This window comes from Ranitomeya variabilis, chromosome 1 (assembly GCF_051348905.1).
Source record: "Ranitomeya variabilis isolate aRanVar5 chromosome 1, aRanVar5.hap1, whole genome shotgun sequence".
In the NCBI taxonomy this organism is placed as follows: Eukaryota; Metazoa; Chordata; class Amphibia; order Anura; family Dendrobatidae; genus Ranitomeya; species Ranitomeya variabilis.
The window spans coordinates 44269917-44284781 of NC_135232.1; the positions used below are offsets into that span (position 1 = coordinate 44269917).

Sequence of the window (14865 nt, forward strand, 5' to 3'; positions counted from 1 at the left end):
GATCAGTAATGTAATGTATGTACACAGTGACTGCACCAGCAGAATAGTGAGTGCAGCTCTGGAGTATAATACAGGATGTAACTCAGGATCAGTACAGGATCAGTAATGTAATGTATGTACACAGTGACTGCACCAGCAGAATAGTGAGTGCAGCTCTGAAGTATAAAACAGAAGGTAACTCAGGATCAGTAATGTAATGTATGTACACAGTGACTGCACCAGCAGAATAGTGAGTGCAGCTCTGGAGTATAATACAGGATGTAACTCAGGATCAGTAATGTAATGTATGTACACAGTGACTGCACCAGCAGAATAGTGAGTGCAGCTTTGAAGTATAAAACAGAAGGTAACTCAGGATCAGTAATGTAATGTATGTACACAGTGACTGCACCAGCAGAATAGTGAGTGCAGCTCTGGGGTATAATACAGGATGTAACTCAGGATCAGTAATGTAATGTATGCACACAGTGACTGCACCAGCAGAATAGTGAGTGCAGCTCTGGAGTATAATACAGGATGTAACTCAGGATCAGTACAGGATCAGTAATGTAATGTATGTACACAGTGACTGCACCAGCAGAATAGTGAGTGCAGCTCTGAAGTATAAAACAGAAGGTAACTCAGGATCAGTAATGTAATGTATGTACACAGTGACTGCACCAGCAGAATAGTGAGTGCAGCTCTGGGGTATAATACAGGATGTAACTCAGGATCAGTAATGTATGTACACAGTGACTGCACCAGCAGAATAGTGAGTGCAGCTCTGGGGTATAATACAGGATGTATCTCAGGATCAGAAATGTATGTACACAGTGACTGCACCAGTAGAATAGTGAGTGCAGCTCTGGAGTATAATACAGGATGTAACTAAGGATCACTAATGTAATGTATGTACACAGTGACTGCACCAGCAGAATAGTGAGTGCAGCTCTGGGGTATAATACAGGATGTAACTCAGGATCAGTACAGGATCAGTAATGTATGCACACGGTGACTGCTACAGCAGAATAGTGAGTGCAGCTGTGGAGTATAATACAGGATATAACTCAGGATCAGTACAGGATCAGAAATGTATGTACACAGTGACTGCACCAGTAGAATAGTGAGTGCAGCTCTGGAGTATAATACAGGATGTAACTCAGGATCAGTACAGGATCAGTAATGTAATGTATGCACACAGTGACTGCAACAGCAGAATAGTGAGTGCAGCTCTGGAGTATAATACAGGATGTAACTCAGGATCAGTACAGGATCAGTAATGTAATGTATGCACACAGTGACTGCAACAGCAGAATAGTGAGTGTAGCTGTGGAGTATAATACAGGATATAACTCAGGATCAGTACAGGATCAGTAATGTAATGTATGTACACAGTGACTGCACCAGCAGAATAATGAGTGCAGCTCTGGAGTATAATACAGGATGTAACTCAGGATCAGTAATGTAATGTATGTACACAGTGACTGCACCAGCAGAATAGTGAGTGCAGCTCTGAAGTATAAAACAGAAGGTAACTCAGGATCAGTAATGTAATGTATGTACACAGTGACTACACCTTCAGAATAGTGAGTGCAGCTCTGGAGTATAATACAGGAGGTAACTAAGGATCAGTAATGTAATGTATGTACACAGTGACTGCACCAGCAGAATAGTGAGTGCAGCTCTGGAGTATAATACAGGATGTAACTCAGTATCAGTACAGGATCAGTAATGTATGTACACAGTGACTGCACCAGCAGAATAGTGAGTGCAGCTCTGGGGTATAATACAGGATGTAACTCAGGATCAGTACAGGATCAGTAATGTAATGTATGCACACAGTGACTGCTACAGCAGAATAGTGAGTGCAGCTCTGGAGTATAATACAGGATGTAACTCAGGATCAGTACAGGATCAGTAATGTAATGTATGTACACAGTGACTGCACCAGCAGAATAGTGAGTGCAGCTCTGAAGTATAAAACAGAAGGTAACTCAGGATCAGTAATGTAATGTATGTACACAGTGACTGCACCAGCAGAATAGTGAGTGCAGCTCTGGAGTATAATACAGGATGTAACTCAGGATCAGTACAGGATCAGTAATGTAATGTATGTACACAGTGACTGCACCAGCAGAATAGTGAGTTCAGCTCTGAAGTATAAAACAGAAGGTAACTCAGGATCAGTAATGTATGTACACAGTGACTGCACCAGCAGAATAGTGAGTACAGCTCTGGAGCATAATACAGGATGTAACTCAGGATCAGTAATGTAATGTATGTACACAGTGACTGCACCAGCAGAATAGTGAGTGCAGCTCTGGGGTATAATACAGGATGTATCTCAGGATCAGTAATGTATGTACAGAGTGACTGCACCAGCAGAATAGTGAGTGCAGCTCTGGAGTATAATACAGGATGTAACTAAGGATCAGTAATGTAATGTATGTACACAGTGACTGCACCAGCAGAATAGTGAGTGCAGCTCTGGGGTATAATACAGGATGTAACTCAGGATCAGTAATGTAATGTATGTACACAGTGACTGCACCAGTAGAATAGTGAGTGCAGCTCTGGGGTATAATACAGGATGTAACTCAGGATCAGTAATGTAGGTATACAGTAACTTAACTTTTCATGTTGATTGTATATACTCAAATTGCAAATTGTTATACAAAGTAAGGGTTAGGCATCAGTGGTCTTGCATATTTTTTATTTTTCATCGTGGATTTAGTTAAACTGTTTATTTCCAATATGTAAAATGACCTAGTTACCATTTCTAACTATTCCGTTACTCAGCTGAGAGTCATGTGCTTGCTATTTAGCTTTCTGGTCACTGCTTGATCTTCAGAGGTCATGTTTAGCTGTAGTTAAAGTGTCTTTTCTAGGATATCATCAGACGCTGGAAATGTTAAATTCTGAATTCAGTTTAATATTCAGAAGTCCTCCTCGACCAATATTTGCATGTTCTGATAGTCTTAAATACATAAGTCGTGGCGGTCTTTCACCCTACAGCTTACAAACAGCTAGAACATTTTCCTGTTGCCTAATCAGCACTAAGATCTTTACAAAAATTTCCATATATTAAAAAAAAATTGGTAAATATAAATTAAAAAGCTGTTTTTGGAAAAGCTGAATGGAAACCAATATTGCTACTATTGCATTTTATCTATAGTTGTGTGTATGTCAAACACAACCCCTGCTATACCACTGCCACCCTGGGCTCTATATTAGGTGGGAACTGTCATGGTGGCACTGGTGGTGGTCATCTAGCTTTACTGGAAACTTATGTAACTAAGAACATTCGGAATTGAATATTCACTGGTGATTTTTTTTTTAATTTTACATGAGAATAGTTTTAATGATGTAAACATGAAGTCATTAATTAAATCCAACATTTCTATATAAAATAGGAAGCTGCATGATCCTAGTCAGAGTCTATGAGTGGTTCACAATGGTAGATGGATGCTGGGTCTGTGCTTGGCACATAATGTTCCTGTCCACATAGTCCTTTAGTGTGAACACATTTCCAGGCTCGGTCTACATTATATGGTTTGCCAAGGCTTTCCAATAGACTGAATGTGTTCCTTTGCCTTCATCCTCAATGCTGCTATACTTGTGTTTCTAGGATCTACTTCTTCGAGAGGATACTTGTCCACAAAATTGGTCCCGCACTGGTATGGAGGTGGTGGCCCCATTGAACCTAGTGGTTGTAGAGCATGACCAACAGGTGCAGTGTTCATGAATGGTGGTGGGGTGTAACTACCAGGAATGTTCTGTGGGGAGGTGACAAATCCCGGCAGGGTTTGTAGGGCGGTGGTGTTGGACATGGGTGGAGTAAGCCATGAATCTAGCTGTAGATTTGTGCTGATGGTGCTCATGGCTGGAGGTTGTGGGGATCGATTGAAGGAAAGAATTGGGGAATCTTGAAGCTTCATGGACGTCACCTCCAACTTTTCTTGTCGTCTCCATTTGGCTCTTCTATTTTGAAACCAAACCTGTAATAAAAAAAAAGTGGAATTTAGATGTAAAGAGTCATCAAACACATAAAAGATACATACAGAAGAAGAGGAGATCAATTTGTCATTTAATTCTTTGGAAGAGTAATGTGATCTAATGCAATCAACAGATTCAGCTTCATATATCAGTAACACTCGGTGCAGTCTGCAAACTCAACTCTGCATCATATGGGGCCGGAACAAGGTTTTTGGAAGTCTTTGGCCAAAAATTTTTTGACAAAGAGCGACCTGTCTCAGTAAACATTTTGGATATTGTGTAGCTAACGTAAGATGGACACAACAAGATAATATTTTTTAGCAAATTCCATTCACACACACATTATATATATATATATATATATATATATATATATATATATATACTAGATGGTGGCCCGATTCTAACGCATCGGGTATTCTAGAATATGTATGTATATATATATATATATATATATATATATATATATATATATATATATATAGCAGCCACATAGTATATAGCAGAGGCCATGTAACACAGACAGCCACATAGTATATAGTACAGCCATGTAGTATATTGGAGCCACGTAGTATATAACACAGCCACGTAGTATATGGCACAGCCACGTAGTATATAACACAGCTCACATAATATATAGCACAGCCCATGCAGTATATAACACAGCCCACATAGTATATAACACAGCCCATGCAGTATATAACACTGCGCATGTAGTATATAACACAGCCCACGTAGTATATAACACTGCCCACGTAGTATATAACACTGCCCACACAGTATATAACACTGAGCACGTAGTATATAACACAGCCCACATGGTATATAACATTGCCCACGTAGTATATAACATTGCCCACGTAGTATATAACACTGCCCACGTAGTATATAACACAGGCCACGCTGTATATAACACAGGCCACGTAGTATTACACAGGCCACATAGTATATAACACAGGCCACGTAGTATATAACACAGACCACGGAGTATATAACACTGCCCACTTAGTTTATAACATTGCCCACGTAGTGTATAACATTGGCCACGTAGTATATAACACAGCCCACACAGTATATAACAGACCACACAGTATATAACACAGGCCATGCAATATATAGCACAGGCCATGCAGTATATAACACAGGCCACGCAGTGTATAACATTGCCCACATAGTATATAACATTGCCCACGTAGTATATAACACAGCCACGTTGTATATAACACTGCCCACGCAGTATATACACAGGCCACACAGTAAATAGTCATATACTCACCTTCCGGCATCCAGCGAAGCTGTCCCGATGCGCGCGATGCAGCCGCCAGCTTCCATTCCCAGCGATGCATTGCGAAATTATCAAGATGACTTAGCAGTCTCGCGAGACCGCTATGTCATCTGGGTAATTTCACAATGCATCGCTGGGAACAGCAGCTGGCGGCAGCCTCGCGCGCATTGGTGGACGACGGAAGGTGAGAACAGCACGATTTTTTTTTTTTATTATTGTTAACATTAGATCTTTTTACTATTGATGCTGCATAGGTAGCATCAATAGTAAAAAGTTGGTCACACAGGGTTAATAGCAGCTTTAACGGAGTGCGTTACACCGCGACATAACGCGGTCATTTAACGCTGCCATTAACCCTGTGTGAGCGCTGACTGGAGGGGAGTATGGAGCAGGCACTGACTGGACTGAAGTAGGGAGGGGAGAATTCGCGGCCGGACGGTGCCCGTCGCCTGCCGGCCGCGACCAATCAGCGGCGCGGGATTTCCGTTACAGACAGACAAACAGACGGAAGTACCCCTTAGACGATTATATAGATAGATAGATATATATAAACTTTATATATATATATATATGTATATATATATATATATATATATATATATATATATATATATACACTACTCAAAAAATAAAGGGAACACTTAAACAACAGAATATAACTCCAAGTAAATCAAAATTCTGTGAAATCAAACTGTCCACTTAGGAAGCAACACTGATTGACAATCAATTTCACATGCTGTTGTGCACATGGAATAGACAACAGATGGAAATTATTGGCAATGATCAAGACACCCTCAATAAAGGAGTGGTTCTGCAGGTGGGGACCACAGACCACATCTCAGTACCAATGCTTTCTGGCTGATATTTTGGTCACTTTTGAATGTTGGTTGTGCTTTCACACTCATGGTAGCATGAGACAGACTGTAAAACCCACACAAGTGGCTCAGGTAGTGCAGCTCATCCAGGATGGCACATCAATGCGAGCTGTGGCAAGAAGGTTTGCTGTGTCTGTCAGCGTAGTGTCCAGAGGCTGGAGGCGCTGCCAGGAGATAGGCCAGTACACCAGGAGACATGGAGGGGGCCGTAAGAGGGCAACAACCCAGCAGCAGGACTGCTACCTCAGCCTTTGTGCAAGGAGGAACAGGAGGAACACTGCCAGAGCCCTGCAAAATGACCTCCAGCAGGCCACAAATGTGCATGTGTCTGCACAAACGGTTAGAAGCCGACTCCATGAGGATGGTCTGAATGCCCAACGTCCACAGATGGGGGTTGTGCCCACAGCCCAACACCGTGCAGGACGCTTTGCATTTGCCACAGAACACCAGGATTGGCAAATTCGCCACTGGTGCCCTGTGCTCTTCACAGATGAAAGCAGGTTCACACTGAGCACATGTGACAGACGTGACAGAGTCTGGAGATACCGTGGAGAGCGATCTGCTGTCTGCAACATCCTTCAGCATGACCGATTTGGCAGTGGGTCAGTAATGGTGTGGGGTGGCATTTCTTTGGAGGGCCGCACAGCCCTCCATGTGCTCGCCAGAGGTAGCCTGACTGCCATTAGGCACTGAGATGAGATCCTCAGACCCCCTGTGAGACCATATACTGGTGCGTTTGGCCTTGGGTTCCTCCTAATGCAGGACAATGCCAGACCTCATGTGGCTGGAGTGTGTCAGCAGTTCCTGCAAGATGAAGGCTTTGAAGCTATGGACTTGCCTGCCCATTCCCCAGACCTGAATCCAATTGAGCACATCTGGGACATCATGTCTCGCTCCATCCACCAACGTCACGTTGCACCACAGACTGTCCAGGAGTTGGCGGATGCTTTAGACCAGGTCTGGGAGGAGATCCCTCAGGAGACCATCCGCAGCCTCATCAGGAGCCTGCCCAGGCATTGTACAGTAGGGAGGTCATACAGGCACGTGGAGGCCACACACAATACTGAGTATCTTTTCCTTGTCATGAGGCACTTCCACTGAAGTTGGATCAGCCGGCAATTTAATTTTCCACTTTTGAGTATCATTCCAAATCCAGACCTCCATGGGATATTCATTTTGATTTACATTGATAATTGTTATGTTTTATTGTTCTCAACACATTCCACTATGCAATGAATAAAAATTTGCAACTGGAATATTTCATTCAGAGATATCTAGGATGTGGTATTTTAGGGTTCCCTTTATTTTTTTGAGCAGTGTATATATATATATATATATATATATATATATATATATAAACACAATGGGTGATTGTGTGAAATAAGTACGGAACCCGTCACCAATTTTCTAAGTAAATATATTTCTAAAGGCGCTATTGTCAGGAAATTATCACTAGATGTTGGCAACAACCCATCCAATCCACACAGGCAAAGAAATCATACCATAGCTGTCCATAAATTAAAGGGACTCTGTCACCTGAATTTGGAGGGAACAATTTTCAGCCATAGAGGCGGGGTTTTCGGGTGTTTGATTCACCCTTTCCTTACCCGTTGGCTGCATGCTGGCTGCAATATTGGATTGAAGTTCATTCTCTGTCCTCCATAGTACACGCCTGCGTAAGGCAAGATTGCCTTGTGCAGGCATGCACTACGGAGGACAGAGAATGAACTTCAATCCAATATTACAGCCAGCATGCAGCCAGCGGGTAAGGAAAGGGTGAATCAAACACCCGAAAACCCCGCCTCTATGGCTGAAAATTGTTCCCTCCAAATTCAGGTGACAGAGTCCCTTTAAGTTATGTGAAATAATGAGAAATGACACAGGGAAAAAGTATTGAATACGCTTACTGAAATGTATTTAATGCTTTGTACAAAAGCCTTTGTTGGTGATGACAACTTCAAGACGCCTCATTTAGGGAGAAATTACTCGCAGGTATTGCTCAGGTGCTATTTAAACTCATTCTTCCACATAAACACTCCTCAAACTCTGACGGTCCCATGGGTTCCTTCTATGAACTCAGAGCTTTAGTTCCTTTCTTAAACTTTCTATTGTATTTAAGTCCGGTGATTGCGCGGCCATTCTAGAAGCTTTATTTTATTTATCTGAAACCTATTGAGAGTTTCTTTGGCTGTGTGTTTGGGATCATTGTCTTTCTGAAATATTCGACCCTCGTTTCATCTTCATCATACTTGAAATAGATGGCAGGAGATTGTTTTCAAGAATGTCTTGGTACATTTGTCCATTCATCTTTCCTTCAATTACATGAAGTTTGCCAGTGCCGTATGCTAAAAAAACAGTCCAACACCATGATGTTCCCAACTTCAAAATGTTGTTATGGTGTTTTTCAGTGCCTTTTGGCCTCCAAACATGGTGTGTATTATGGCATCCAAAGAGTTCAATTTTGGTCTTAGCTAACCAAACTATATTCTTCCAGTATTTCACAGGCTTATCTAAATGTTAATGAGCAAACTTTAAACGTGTTTGAACATGCGTTTTGTGGAGCAGTGGAGTTTTGTGTGGTGAGCGTGAATACAAGCCATGGAGGTTGAGTGCATTAATTATTGTTTTCTTTGAAACAATGGTACCTGCTAATTTCAGTTTTTTTGTAGCTCTCCAAAGGTGGTCTTAGGCTCTTGTACAATGCTTCTGACAATTCTTTGTCTGAAATCTGGGGAGGAGCACCTGGTCATGGTCGGCTTGTGGTGAAATGATGTTCTTTCCACTTATAGATTATGACCCCACCAGTGCTCACTTGATCCTTCAGTAGTTTAGAAATTGTTCTGTACCCAATGCCATCAGAATGTTTTGCAACAATAAGGTTGTGAAGGTTTTGAGACAGTTCACTGGTTTTACCCATCATGTTTGATGTTTCTTGTTGTGGCACCTTTTTTATAGGCCATTAGTTGACCCAGCTGATAGTGAAAAATAGCAAGTGTCAGGATTGCTTTCTGATTCCTGATACATTTCTGCTGGTGTCATGACTTTCCATGACTTTCTGCACATCTCATGCTTCAAGTGTTGAATACTTTTTCCTTGTGTCATTTTTCATTATTACACATAACTTAATGTATGTACATCTATACCTACTTCACCCGCTTTATATTTTCTGACTTAGTTTATTATTATTATTATTATTATTATTATTGGACTTATTATCCAATGAGAGCTAAAAAAATGTACACAAATGTGCAAATAATGTAAAATTAAAATAATATACTTATTAAAATATTAGTGCAAATTGTAGAAAACTAATACGATTTACACTTTTATTACTAGTGATTTATATTAACTATAATAATAATAATAATAATAATGATGATGAAAATAGCAATATACAAGCACTTTTTGGAACGTTTGAGAAATATTCTTAAAAGTATTAAATAACCTTTTTTTAATGTATTCAGGAAACCAGCGTTATGCCCTAAAACCTTACTTAAAAGCATGAGAACTGAATATATTAAAGCAATAATACACAGCCACCCCCTTTTTTATGTACTTCATGGCTTATTTTCAATATTACGGTACCTAATTCAGAAATGATCTCTTAAAAATGTCTCTTCCATTGACAGTACATGAATATAAGAATTTGACAATTCTATAAATTTAGCATTTTCTTTAAACTATTTAATGTAAAAAAAAATAATAATGTAAACCTAAAAAGAATTTCATGTGATAAATTTTGATTTGGAAAATGTATGCTTTTAAGTAACATTTTTTTTCATAGATTATATAGCTTATATCTGATAACGTTGACTGTGGCTCACATTACTACATTTATGCTAGAGGCTGTTGATAATTCAATATATAATATTTGTAATCATAATTTCTTTTTAATTACTTTTTAAAATATTTAAAAAAAATGTTTTTATATATTTTGGTTAATTAAATGCAATTGTATTTATAGATGTAGCACAAATAATTACACAGATGATTTGTTTACAAATTCTGTAAACGCATAATTTATTATGGAAAAAAATACATTAAAAATTAAATTTAAGAATTGTTATTTTATTATTATTTTATTAATACGATCACAATTTTATGCATTTATTATTTATTTTATTATATATTATTAATTATTAAATCATTACCTGGGAAATTAAGAAACAGCCTCAATAACTTATTCTAAAATGCAACACAGCAATATTAAATAAATGTAATTTAAAAAAAAATAAATATATATATATATATATATATATATATTTCATTTATATTTCATTATAACTTTGTTATTTACTCGTTACTTACATTATTTCTGGACCTTCGTGACACAAGTGAGTGAGATGATCTCTTATTTCTGCCTTTTGTACTTTATTTCACAGGCTTTAACTAATTTGTTCAGAGTAATTATGGACAACCTGATCTTTACTATTTTTTCCCCGAATTACTGTAAATCGACAGACGTGCTTGGACAAGTATTCTCAAGTGAACCGAAGATCAACAAAGTTTTTATATGCAGTAACAACATTGGAAAAGTTATCAAATTTCTGTAACAAACTTTTAAAGAAAGAAAAAAGCACTAAGATATTTTATATATTTATTTAAATTTATTGATTTATTTCTACCATTACCTTTTTGTAGTTCAACAAAAATGTAAATATGTTTTTTAGTTGCTCATTTATTTATGTTTCAAACAATTGAAAAAAATGTGATTCTTTTTTTATACATTAGTTTGTTTATTTCAGTAAATTATTTGTAGAAAATGCAACAAACTGAACTCAAAAAGTTTATATTTTGCAGCTAATTTGTTATCACACATTGAATGATTTTTCTATGATTATTATGAAATTTATACTTATGTTTGCTCATACAGTTTCCCATGCTTTGTGTCCATTCTACTGAGTATTAGTACATTAAAGGCATCTGAGTGATCTCCACTAATTGCAGCCGTTCTAATTAAATTACTCTTCAGCTCATGAGTAAGGTTGGCTTATAATTACTATAACTGGATTAGAAACATAACAACCCTTTTGATTTGCTGAGCGTTAGGTGTTAAATAATCCAGTTTTATCTTACCTGGACTCTTACTTCTGGGAGGTTCACCTTCATGGCCAGTTCTTCTCTACTGTACACATCTGGGTAATGTGACTTCTCAAAAGCTCTCTCTAGCTCATGGAGTTGGTAAGTAGTGAAGGTGGTTCGGTTCCTCCGGTGTTTCTTCTTGGGTTGTTCGTCATCTGATAGTTTGTGGTCACTGTTATTTGCCGATAAACCTGGGCTCAAGCACTCACTGGAAGTTTTGCTACAGTACGTATCTGGAATAGGTTCAGAAGGTTCATATTATTTAGAAGGTAACCCTACAAGATACCAGTTGCCACCAAATGGTTGAACACTTTGACCAACTACTACTTGATCATTTGATGAATTTGGTTAAAAAGTAACAGTAAGAACTTAGTTAACTTAGTCTACTTTTGGTGTTTCTGGGACCATCTAGGGTCTTAACAATGTATCAACTACTTTATAGGTGGTCCTGGGAACACCTATAATGTAGCTAAACTCTTGTCAATTTCGGAAGAGTCTCAACTTTCAAAAACAAAGTCATGGTTGCTCTGTAGAAATGAAAGACTCAGACCTTGGCCAACGTATAAAGAGAAAAATTCAACCATAAGTTGTATGTAATAGTCACTTACCCCCATAGTTGTCCTCCTGTCTGTCTTCTATCTGGCTCTGCTGTGGTTGTATATCCTCAGCCATTTTGTGATGACAGTGTCGAGAGTTCCTCTTCTCAGCTTCCTTGCCATTCCTGGGACTGCCCTCTGGTTGGAATGAGCTCAGAACATTGTCCTCTTTGGAAAATCCTAAAATAGACTCTATGCTGTGAATTCTGGATGAATTTCCAATAGGACTTCTCACTAAGTGTCCAGAAAGAGAGAAGTTTCCTTCTGCCATAAGTGAAGGACTGTGGAGATGCATTGGGGGTCACCTTTTTTGTTATTTTATATCTATGTTGTCAATGATCTTATTGACACTTTCCAAAGTAGGTGAAGAAAAGTCTACAAGTCCATTGGTTTTTTTGGAGGTTTCTAGAGATTTCCAAGGTTCTTGAAGATGGCTCCTTGAAGCTTTTAGGCAGTAAACGCCTATTCCTATATATGATATTATAAGGAATAGCAGTGTGCTAACATATTTTAGCAACAACAGGCTGTAAATCTCTCTTAAGAAAGGCTGATTCCTCTAAGCTGGCTCCCAGGATCAGATCCTTCTGCTTGAGCGGGGTATGACTAGCTGTCCTTCAAGAGCAGAGGATCAGCTCCTTATGACCTCTCGGGAAGGAGTGACTCAGTCCCAGCTTGCTGAAGACTTTTAAAGTAATGTCTGTTCTTTGTGGCTGTGTGTCAGCTGCCCCTGCTGTGCTCATCTAAAGCTGTCACATCCCCACCACTAGATGAGGCTTTGTGTTTATGGACACTACCTGGATAAAAAGAAGAAGACGCTAACTCAAGCTCCACCTCTCCCAAATTTCCATTCATCAAGATCCACAGAGCTGAACTCCCAAACACAATGTTTGTTTAAATAGTTTACCCCCTTTTATTCCATGCAGCAGAGCTAAATGCATTATTTAACCCTGCGTGGTTGCGCGGAAAGTAATAAGTTCACAATTACTGTCTGAATTAAGATAATATCGACCTGCAGTCCTATGTAAATTCTGGTGATATCACTATAAGTTTTGCAAAACAGAACCTCAGCTACATCTTGATATAAGTGTAGTAGGTATCATACATATAGGGGGTGAATACAAGTGGTGCGGCACTGGGGTGGACATTTCTTAGGCTGACAGATGTCTCTGGGTAATTATCAGAATGGTCTATTATAAATTATAAATTGGATTGATTAACATAATCAGCTTGTCCCATAAACAGCTTGTTTTCACACAATCTTTACAGGGTAGATTAATAAGATTGAGTGAGATAATGCATTTCATAGCCTCAGAGCAGGAGACCACCATGTCTCTCTGTCTGTTTATCTATTGTCTATCTATCTATCTATCTATCTATCTATCTATCTATCTATCTATCTATCTATCTATCAATTTATCTTTTTCTTTCTCACATCTTTATATCAATCTACTTCTATTGATCTATTTCTTGACTTTCTATTTATCATATAGCTCTATTAATGTCTAATATCTATTTTTCTAAATATCTATTTTTCTAATATGTACCTATAACTATCTATCTCTTATCTATTTTCTTTCTATGTATGTATGCATCTATTCATCCACTGATCTCTATTATTTATTTTACTTATATAGTGCCTTATGTTTTGCCAAAACCTACATCACGTCTGCCAAAAGCATGTGGCTAATGAGTTATGGTCTAAAAGGTATATTTGGAACAAAGTCAACATTGCACATCACCAACAGAACATCATACCCATAATGACGCATGGTGGAGGCTGCATTATAATTTGGAGCTTTTTTTTGGCAGCTAGAACTGGGGATTTAGTTGTGGAAGGGAAGTATGAATAATTCCAAACATCACTCAACTTTGCAACAATTCCAGCAGGCTTCTGCTAAATGGCTGAAGATGAAGCGGAATTTCAACTTTCAGTACGATAATAACTCTAAGCTACTTCCAATTCAATAAAAGCATTGTTTTGCCAGAAGAATATCAGAGTTTTGGAATCGCCCAACCCGATCACAGAGCTGAATCCAAGTAACAATCTGTAGTGACCTGAAGAGGGCGCTGTACACAAGATATGCCCTTGAAATCTGACACCTGTGGAGCGAAGAGCTGGCAAATATTGCCCATTCTAGATGTGCCATGTGATGATAGGCTACTGCCTTAAAAGAAATTCAAAGGGGACTTCTACAAAGTATAGTTTAAGGGTGGGAATTTTTATACAACAGCACTATTTTAGCTCTTTATTTTTCTTTGTCCACCTCAAAATGTTTCTCACTAGATCTGTACAGGTGGAATAACTTCTGAAATGATTCTTTTTGGTAGGATTTTCTTTACATATCAAAAACATAAGATTTTATCAGACTTTTAATATCCAGTGTTTCTATTTCTCCATCACTCTATCTATCTATCACTCTATCTATCTATCTATCTATCTATCTATCTATCTATCTATCTATCTATCTATCTATCTATCTATCTATTATCTATTTATTTATCTATCTACCTATCTATTATCTATCTATTTATCTATCTATTCATCATGTATCTTCTATCTATTATCTATCTATCCATCTATCTATTATCTATCTTCTATCTAGTATCAATCTATCTATATCTGTTATCTATCTATTATCTATCTATCTACAGGGTGGGCCATTCATATGGATATACCTCAATAAAATGGGAATGGTTGGTAATATCAACATCCTGTTTGTGGCACATTAGTATATGGGGGGGGGGAAACTTTTCAAGATCGGTTGTGACCATGACGGCCATTTTGGAGTCAGCCATTTTGGATCCAACTTAATTTTTTCCAAGGATCATGTAGAGGGTCATGTGACACATCAAACTTATTGAGAATTTCACAAGAAAAACAATGGTGTGCTTGGTTTTAACTTAACGTAATTCATTCATGAGTTATTTACAAGTTTATGAGCACTTATAAAATGTGTTAAAAGTGCTGCCAATTGTGTTGGATCGTCAATGCAACCCTCTTCTCCCACACTTGACACACTGATAGCAACACCGCAGAAGAAATGCTAGCACA

General features: G+C 38.4%; 1 protein-coding gene across 1 annotated transcript; it reads right to left on the reverse strand.

Annotated features, from left to right (window-relative positions):
* Positions 1-2685: 2685 nt before the first annotated feature.
* RAX (retina and anterior neural fold homeobox) lies at positions 2686-12422 on the reverse strand. Its single transcript, XM_077280724.1, has 3 exons — positions 11826-12422; positions 11212-11450; positions 2686-3977 (listed from the first exon to the last, which is right to left on the reverse strand). The coding sequence occupies exons 1-3, from the start codon at positions 12106-12108 to the stop codon at positions 3525-3527; spliced, it is 975 nt and encodes a 324-aa protein (XP_077136839.1). The 5' UTR covers positions 12109-12422; the 3' UTR covers positions 2686-3524.
* Between the last annotated feature and the right edge of the window lie 2443 nt (positions 12423-14865).

Coding starts and splice junctions, on each gene's coding strand:
- RAX (XM_077280724.1), bottom strand. CDS start 12,108: ATGCATCTCCACAGTCCTTCACTTATGGCAGAAGGAAACTTCTCTCTT. Junction 11,451..11,825: donor ACAGGAGGACAACTATGGGG/GTAAGTGACTAT, acceptor AACCTATTCCAG/ATACGTACTGTAGCAAAACT. Junction 3,978..11,211: donor TCCCAGAAGTAAGAGTCCAG/GTAAGATAAAAC, acceptor TTTTTATTACAG/GTTTGGTTTCAAAATAGAAG.